Source organism: Anarrhichthys ocellatus, unplaced genomic scaffold, assembly GCF_004355925.1.
Source record: "Anarrhichthys ocellatus isolate YVR2014 unplaced genomic scaffold, GSC_Weel_1.0 scaffold54, whole genome shotgun sequence".
Lineage (NCBI taxonomy): Eukaryota > Metazoa > Chordata > Actinopteri > Perciformes > Anarhichadidae > Anarrhichthys > Anarrhichthys ocellatus.
In genome coordinates, this window is record NW_022280084.1 from 400,220 (window position 1) to 409,761 (window position 9,542).

The 9,542-nt window shown below is 39.6% G+C and overlaps 1 protein-coding gene across 1 annotated transcript in view; it reads right to left on the reverse strand.

Moving 5' to 3' along the window:
* Positions 1–241: 241 nt before the first annotated feature.
* The window catches only part of LOC116396211 (vasoactive intestinal polypeptide receptor 2), a 22,687-nt gene continuing 13,386 nt past the window's right edge, over positions 242–9,542 (reverse strand). The window contains exons 6-13 of the mRNA XM_031870674.1: positions 8,889–9,021; positions 8,145–8,295; positions 6,574–6,634; positions 4,548–4,617; positions 3,569–3,660; positions 1,765–1,894; positions 1,594–1,635; positions 242–1,103 (exon numbers count right to left, since the gene is read on the reverse strand). Of these exons, the coding sequence (XP_031726534.1) occupies positions 930–1,103; positions 1,594–1,635; positions 1,765–1,894; positions 3,569–3,660; positions 4,548–4,617; positions 6,574–6,634; positions 8,145–8,295; positions 8,889–9,021 (853 nt within the window). The 3' untranslated portion in view covers positions 242–929. The remainder of the gene's footprint in view (positions 1,104–1,593; positions 1,636–1,764; positions 1,895–3,568; positions 3,661–4,547; positions 4,618–6,573; positions 6,635–8,144; positions 8,296–8,888; positions 9,022–9,542) is intronic.

Below are 9,542 nucleotides of genomic sequence, written 5' to 3' on the forward strand. Positions count from 1 at the left end.
GTTTCAAGTCTTCTTCAATACAGCATGATGTTCATTTAGTACATTATGGTCCATTTAGAGTCAAACAGACCATAAAGCAGGGGATGCTTTAGGGCGGGGCTTACTGTGATTGACAGGTGGCTACCAGAGACGTATACGGCGTCTCTACGTCACTGGTCCGCATTCCGAATATGGTAACTTCCGTTCATCGGTTGCGAAATCACTGGACTCAAGGCTTCATAACGTCAGTCCACAAACCAATGGGTGACGTCACAGTGACCATGTACACTTCTTATATACAGTCTGTAATTCCATGTAAGTTATAGTAACTCACGAACATGACCGTATTTCAAGATTTCCCTCCGTCGCTAATGTGCTCGGCTTCACAAAAATACTAATTTTCACTCGTAAATGTTTCACGTACATCAACCACATGCATTGTCACAATATTATGTCCCCTACACGGCAGTGCAACGGCTGCAACGTGGTTGCAACTCGATGACTCAATCTAAAGTCTTCAGCTCTGCTCCCCATGACGAGAAGATTGGAACTGTTTCTCTTACACATATTTCTTCATAGATATTTAACCAATGCCTTTAACATACACAGAAGTACGTACATTTCTTACCTCACACGTCATGGAAAAACTGACAAAATATGAGGTTGCTGGAGATCCGTTCTTTCTTGGCTTGCACAGTTAACACAACGTAAAAAACTCTTGAAACCAAACACAAGCACACCCTCAAAGGATGGATCAGAACTGCTTCAGGTCCACTTAAGGTACATTTTGAAGGCTCGTAGAGATTTGTAAAGCTAAAACCAAAATATGCTCTGGGGCGATGTGCAGGTCCCACCCATGTGGTACTTCACCTCAACGTTGTGTTAAAATCATTTTGTAAAAACTATTCGACCTGGAGACTGTTTGTTTTAAAGGGTATCCCCTCAGGTCCTCACAGCACTATGGTCTCTGACTGCAGGATGGACTGGGTTCGGGAGTTGCGGTGAAACTGCACCATGTGATCTGAACCGTTCCTGGAGGCGAAGGTGCTGTTGAAGTGGTGGTCTCTGCTCAGACGGCAGTTCAGACATATACTCCGCCACTTTCTATTTAGCTCGCCCTGAACCTGCAAAAATAGATAAACAAATGTGTTTTTTTAAACTAAATAAATGTATGTCTTACTGATAGAAAAGTGATTAAACTTCCACCAGCTTTCCGAAGCACCGAACCACTCGTTTACCCCCATGCTCTTGATGAATAATATAATTCAAAATTATTTTAAAAGGAAATAATGATACAATTTCGACACACTAAAAAATGTTGCTCCGACCAAATAAAAATAGAATTTACTTCCTATCATATGTTTCCACTGCAGACCACATTGAAATGAAGCTGCATATTTTTAAGTAAGCGTGGTATCAGCTGAATGCAGGCACGTTAATGGGAATCTTTTAAAACTATATAATTTTTTCCGTCACTTAAAAATCAAAAGGCTGAAAAGGAAATTATGATTTATGCAAATTGATGTTGACTTAAAGGGCCACGCTCAGCTTTTGCTTCTCGTTAATATTACTAAACACTACTGCACTGCCAAATTTCATGTAAGTAAAGCTTACCTCACTGTTTAGGAAACAGTACAGAATGGCCACCACCAGACCCTGAAGAAAACAACACAGCAATGTTAAAAAATCAACTAACATCACAAATGATTCAACATAGTCAATTTATAACATTAACATATTTTAATGAGAATAACATTGTGGGTGAAGGGACAAATGAAACTGCACCTGAAAGGATCCGAGGGCCAGGTCAAAGAATATTTTATAAGCTTCTGCAATGGATTCACTGAGAGAAACAAAGACCACGTAGTGGATCCCGAACAGAGGGATCAGCAGGAGAGTAGATTTGGCCAATCTCCTGAGAGAAAAACAGCAATGAATCGTTATTTGTAGCACCATTGAGCTGTAAAAGATTTCGCGTTTGTTCCTACTCAAGCCAATCTCCTGGGAATGCGTATGAATAGCACAACATTTCCGATATTGCCATGTGTCATATTTTACGCATTTAAGGCTTTTCGCATTTTACATCACCTCGCTAGGCAACAAAACCACCAAGTTAGGTTGAGAGAAAACATCAAGGTTGGGGATGAAACAAGTGAGTAAACTAAGTAAAATACATACGGAAGCAAACGTCACAAACGTCTCTTTAAAATAAAAACCCACTTTGGGACACCGGTCTCCTGGTTGATAGTCCTGTGTTTGTTTGACCCATCCACCTCCTCTCCGGTCCACCACAGGTGGTCTCTTTCATATTTTTTTTATAGCATAGCGTAGCAAATTCACACAAATGTGTTTACGTAATAGACTGTATATAAGAAGACGACAGAGCCATCATGACGCCACCCATTGGTTTGTGGAGTGACGTTATGAAGTCTCGATTCCAGTGATTTCGCAACCGATCAACGGAAGTTACGATATCTAAATGGACCATAATTTACTAAATAAACTTCATGCTGTGTTGAAGAAGATTTTAAACTAGAGATTGAGAAGGTAAACTCATGTTTACAATGTTTACTGAGGTTATAAATAAAGTGAGAAGTAGAGTTTTTTCTCATAGACTTCTATACAATCTGACTTCTTTTTGCAACCAGAGGAGTCGCACCCTGCTGGTCAGGAGAGAGAATGCAAGTTTTAAGACACTTCCGCATCGGCGTCATTCGGTAGAACCAGAGTTTGCCACCTGGTTTACATTGCAGTCAGTACTGACTACATGGTCTACAAATGACATGCAAAAAGCATGAATGGCGTACTTTTTACACGCAAAATGGATTACAAATGTGTCGTGTAATTCATACGCTGTTTTATTCCTGTTGTTTGAGAACACATATTGTTGATTTACTGTAAAAGGTCAGTTTGTCCCAACATTTGTGCCATGCAGTTAGTTTAGATCTATGAACTGAGACAAAAAAAAGTGGTTTCACTTCAGTGAATGAAGTTTACTTCGTTGTCCGAAATGCAGTTGAAAGCTCAGAACTTGGCGAACTTCGGAACCGCAGTCCACAAACCAACGGGGGACGTCTCGGTGACTTGGGCCACTTCTTATATACAGTGTTTGAATCCTATACACTGAGCTCACTGAATCGTCACCTGCACTAACAGGAGATTCTGCAGTGGCTTACACAGGCTTTTCATCACGTCTCAACCTTCCGACTCGACCCGAGAATACCGACAGCTCAGCACAGATCTGATTTCCCTGCAGGGTAAAATTGCCTGAAGATTAAACACATCGCCTCTGATCCAAAGAGACACTGAATCTTGCAAGAATGTGTCGTTCCATAGATGCATAGAGGGTTTCACCCCCAACTCCCCATTTCATGAAGGCTGCATCATCAAACGCTTTCTTGTTGAATGAGCGTTAGCGTCACTCTTATCTCTGCACACAGCGAACACAGAACGGATGAAAATGTTCTGGGTGTCTCCGATTATCTGTTGTTGTTGTTTGGGTTTTTTAGGGGCATTTTGCTGACTATTACCTACACAAGCTTACACCAACAAACGAGCAGGTTTAGCGTCTATGCCCCTTGTGAGATACCTGTATTGTGATTGGTCGTTGCCGCCCACGTCAGGACACCTCAGCTTCTGAACCAAGATGCGAATGATGCTGATGAAGAGGATAAAGTTCACCTTGGAGACCGGGAGGAAAAACAACAGAGCTATCAGATTGACTGAAGAGAGTCAGAAAAACACACGAGGGAGGATTTTATTTTTGCACTGTTGGACAGTTTTCCACCCACAGAAAGCAATGAATGAAAAGTTAAGACAGAAACAGAGCAAAACAGCAAATGGGTGCATTTTTGGGGCATTTGCTCGTGAATTTGTTAGCTAAAGACTGTTACCTAAAAGACTCTTAGCTTAAAGACTATTAGCTTAAACACTGTTACCTAAAATAATCTTATCTTAAAGACTGTTAGTTTAAAGATTATTAGCTTGAAGACTGTCAGCTAAAAGACACATTTTAGCGATTGACATATTTAAGCCTTTATTTTCTTCACATGCTAAAGCTGTATCCAATCTGTTTAAGAGGACTTTGCCAATCACCTCAGTTTGTCCTCATCTTCAAGAGTTTATTTATTAACTAAAAAGTAGAAGATATTATTTAAAAGATGAAGAAGTTAGCTAAGAACGAAGCAAAACATCGCACTACAATTACTTGTTCATGTAAGATATTTATTTCAAAATGTAACCACTAAACAGTACATTACTTTACTTATATCTCTTCTACAAGAATTATCAACTTCATTTCAATGGTTTCAATTTTTTTACGTCGGTCTGAAATCCAGTGGTAATTGTTTCAGAAATTTGCTCAGATTTTGGGTGGTTACACTGTCGATCGAACACACTGCTTTTTTGAAAAGCTTGACGGGCGTAGGAACAGTTATTCAAGGAGGGGAGGGGTTAGCATATCTATTCTTTATATCATCATCCATTTCTTTCTACGTGGAAGTGCTTTTATAACTGACAAGCATGTGAGACACCTGCAAACAAACAGCAGGTAATGAACCTCAACCTACCATGATAGAGAATCCGATTGGTCCGTTGATCACCCAGTTGGGTATGGGGTTGTCATTTCTCTCCCAGCACCTGAAGGCACCATAAATAACCATAATGTAACTTTCATAGCATATATATTATATAAGTGTGGATGGTTGCTAGCAGAAGGAGAACCAGGCTGCTACGTATTTTCAGCAGATCTGAACGTTTGATGTGAAAAAATAGTTTGCAAGGTTGAGTCATTCAGGTCTTAAAGTGAGTCTCATATCTTTTGGGGCAAGTCTAAGTCACTAATCTATCCACTGGCCACTTAATAGGCCAGTGGAGGTCCATAAAGGTCCAAGCAAGGCATCCTTCTCCTCATCCGTGTCCTCCAGCTCTTGCCTGAGGATCCCAGGATATATCCAAGTCAGGTGGAGTATCTAATCCCTCCTGCTGGTTCTCCTCCCAGTTGGACATGCCCAGAAAACTGGAGGCATCGTTATCAGTGGGCCGAAACCATTTTTAATTGGCTTCTTTTTAACATGAAGGAGCAGCGTTTCTACTCTGTTCTCTGAGGATGAGCCCCAGACACCCTGCTACGGAAACTCATTTCCGCCGCTTGTATCCGCAACCACAACCTGATACAGCAGATTATGACTAATGCACCAATCCAATGTATAGGCCTAAAGGCCTTTACACACTAGGGGTGTGACGAATAAATGACATGAAAATTCGTAACACTCGTCTGTGAATATTTTGCATCAAAATTATTCATACTGGCAGCGATGCAAATTTGAGACAGTTGCAACACTTTTTCAATTTAAAAAGATCAACACAGGCAGAGGACAAACTACTGGGAACAATTTGAGTTCCCTGTGGTGAACAGTGGCACAGTGAATATGTCTCGCACTTTCATTGTGAAAGGTAAGAAGGGAAGCAGTGGATCTGGTCTGGTCTGCTTTTGTCAAGGTTGAAAGAAGTAATAAAGTTTGCGGTTTTGCTTCGGTACTAAGGAGCCTCCGTGTTGTTGTTCACTATAGTGTACTTTTTGAATTTGTCTGTTCTGCGCGACGTGATTTGGTTTATATGTGGTGCAAAAGCTCCGAAAAAAAACGGCTTTGTCCTAAATATTCGCAATATTGACATTCTGTGGAAAAGTATTCATGAAAAAAAACAACGGTTTGAAAAAATATATTGACGTGCAAATTAATTTAAATATTTGTCTAATTCTATTTCATGGCCATAACTTTAATCAAAATCTCAAATAAAGACTCAATTTAACAAGACGGAAAGCACTCTAGACAAAACATTAAGTCTCAAGACTTAATATTTGTGTCTTCATCTCAATTTGACTCGTCAGCTCAAATCTCAATCGAAATAATCTTAACTCAACTTTTTCTGGATCTTTCAACTGCCTCTCACACGCTTCATCAAGTGTTTGAAAGCTGTTTTTAAACTGATTTTGTCATCGCTTCTATTCCCAAGGTAAAGGGTGAACTTTCACGCTCAAGCTTCTTCACCATTCTCCACAAAGTCTCCTCACACTATGGAGCTGCTTCCTGGCTGTGCTTACCTGTCAGACCGCTGCTCTGTAATTGTAACAGAGTTGTTTCACAAAGTATTTTTTTAAGAATACACCCACTCAGTGTTGAGCTGCAATAATGTGCAGCAGAAGCCGAGCAGATCCGTGGCACCAAGCTCATAATAATAACAACTCAGTGCAAATCCATCCAAATGAATTATCTAATAAAGTGCTCTTTGACACGGGGAATATCTGTCCTAATATTTAATGAAATGCAATCCCCGTTGAATATCAATGTGTGCCAGTCTCCTGTCTTCTATCGCATAATGAAGTAGAAAATAATAAACAATTCCAAAGAGTGAGTGACCTGCGTTCATATATCCATTTGACAAAACAAAATACATATGATAATTAATCAACACACGGCATGCACATTGCTGTCATACAATTTGTATCTATGTGGAAGGACATTCAGATGTGCACATAAGACCAAATTTGAATCACATTTCCATGCTGATGAGTGATTGGTTGGCGACACTCACCCCGTGTCCTCCAGATAAATCCTCGTCATCACCCACGCAGAGACGAACACCGTGGGGATTCCTGCAAAACGCCACGAGGAAAACACTGATATAAAGTAGCTAAAGCATTACATATCTGTGTGTTTGATTGTTTAAATATCATACGCAAGAATAACATTTATTTCATTCTCTTTTTTTTCTTCTAATCATATCCTTATTTTATATCATAAATAACAATAATGTGTTTATTCATAGATGATGTGAATACTATACAAAGATTTGAAGTTATTGACACAAATATATGGAAATATATATTACAGTTAGCTCACTTTGAAACCTCATCACATGACTTCACACTTTTAATTATCTTTTGCAACATTATTAAAACATTAAACCAATTCTGGTGGACATCAAATCATATCACGAGTTTTATGAAAAGCACCAAACTAAGTATATTACGCATACATGGAAAACAAGAGCGTAGAACAATATGACATTTCTATCTTTTCCTTTGCAAGATGTTTAAAAAAAGGAAAATGTTAAGCAGATACATTTTACTGATTAAAGCATTACATTTGAGACACTTCAAATTATAGTTAAAGGAGCTAAAGGAAGAAACTTTTGTATAAATGCATATAAATTACTAACTTAAGCACTTCAAATTGCTGCCTAGCGGAGGTGAAAAGTGGTCACACCGACAAGTAAATGTTGTTTAAAGCTGCATTAATCATATGTTGCTAGGGGGCAGAAAAACACCAAAACAAGCTGATAAGGTAGCAAACAGCTGCTTATTTACACACCCAGCAGACATCAAGCCACACTACGGCCCCACTGGAGCCGTGTTTGTGTCCACCTGAGGAATATAAGCCAAATATTCGCTCTCATATTTGCTTCGTTTTTAGTCTCCACCAACTTCTGAAGGAAATATCTGTCTCTTCAGCAGCTAAATGTTTGTTTTCTCTCATCAGCTAGTCTCTAACTGTGTCTGTCTGCTGTTTGGGGCCGAGCAGGTAGTTCTGTATACGGTTGTTTTCTCAGAGCTGCTGCTGCTGCTGCTGGCAATAAAGTTGACAAAAGCGGCGAGACCCAAACTAATCGTGCTGTTTTCGAGACCGGTGTCCCGAAGTCTTCATTTTTTTGATAATGTTATGTTAGTGACGTTTGTGACGTTACGTTGTTTCAATACAATAATACGTTTTAAAACAGTTCATATCAGTGTCTGTGGCTTAGATCAACTCAGTTACTTTGATGAGTTAAGAATATTAATGGCACTTGGGATAAACGACTTCTTAAAAACATTTACGTACATATTTTACTGAGTTAACATACTTATTTTAAGCCCAAGCATGTTTTTTTTCTAATCCTAAAGTGGTTTTGTTGCGTTTACGTGGCGTAAAATTACATGGGAAAAGCCTAAAATGACATAAATTGGAGAATGTTGTGCTATTTATATGCATTGCACTGAGATCAGGTTTGTTCAAACATCTTTAAAAGATAAGATTGAGCATAAAAAAATTAAATCATGATTAATGATGCTAAGTTAATTCCTCTTAATCCAATAATGCTGAACCTCAAATTAACTACAAGCTCACCCCAGCCGATGAACATGTAGACGACAAAGTGTCTGTTCTCGGAGAAGATGACGACCAGCAGCATGTGGAGGTAGAGACCCTCCACCAGCAGCCAGAAGAAGTTGGCCATGATGAAGTACTGGAAGAACACCAGGCTGGCTTTACATCCCACCTGAATAACACAAAGGTCAAACATCTTAACTATGGACTTTGGCTCCGACCAAGAATTGGAAAATGTTGTATTACTGCCGACAAAAAATGAACCTTCAAGTCCTTTTGTCATATCAACCTCGAGTGCACATCCTATGGTTCTCTTTGAAGGGCTGAATGTGACCCCAGTGAGACACTGTGGGCTTATCAGGCAATAACGCTAATTATTCTGATATGTGGGGCAATAAGTGAGTTCACCAGCAGGATGAGCTTTAGTTTGTAGTTCACGACGTTACAAGCAGCGAGTAGATGAGAATATAAAGGTCAGAGCGCCCCGACAGTATTCCTTCAATTATCACAGAGACGTTTCCTCTCCAATGTAAGAAGCAAATGAAGGCAAGTAGAGGAGGGACGTTAAGGGGGAAGAGTCGGCTTCAGGATAAAGTAAAAAAATATATATTCCAAAGCCTGCAGAGTACAAGGTAATAACAAGTCATGCCAACTAAATCAAACCCTGGTATCAGTCAATTAACTGTCACAGTAGATCCATTTCCTGTTTCCCTTTAGGACACGACTCGGGCCTCGGTGGTGGCGGACGGAGGCGGCGGACCTCACCAGTGACGGCTGGTTGGAGCACTGCGAGGTTCGGTTGAAGAGGATGTCGTCTTTCACCAGCACGGCCACGGCTCTCAGGACGAAGGAGAAGAAGAGGTTGAGGTGGATGTAGTTCCTGGTGCAGTGGAGCTTCCTGTACAGATGTTACACGCATACACAACGTACAGATTATAGAAAATTAAAACGTGTTCTGTTGATAAAGACTGAATATGTAGCATGTTGATACCAATGGTGCAGAGCAGCTTTATTCAAAATATAAGAAGATTAACCACCAACAAATGTACTGAAAATGTAAACTACTGATGTCATTAAAAGAAAAGAGAAAAAGACATTCTTATTTAAAGTGTATGACTGTAAAGTGTTGAGATAAATGCACCCTTAAAATGTATTTCCATATCTTTTTATTATAATATCTTTTCACAGATGACTTAAATACATTTACTCTGTTTAGTTCAAAAGGTTGAATTGCTCATTTGAACCCTTCAGACGCTTTTTAAAACTAATCCAAGCAGCAGAGTAAAAACAGAAGCTCCAATTAACATAATTTGAATGAACAAACTGAATAAAGCTAAATCCAATTAAGCCGTAAACGGAGAGTCTGACATAAACACAAACAAACACACACACACACACACACACACACACACACACACA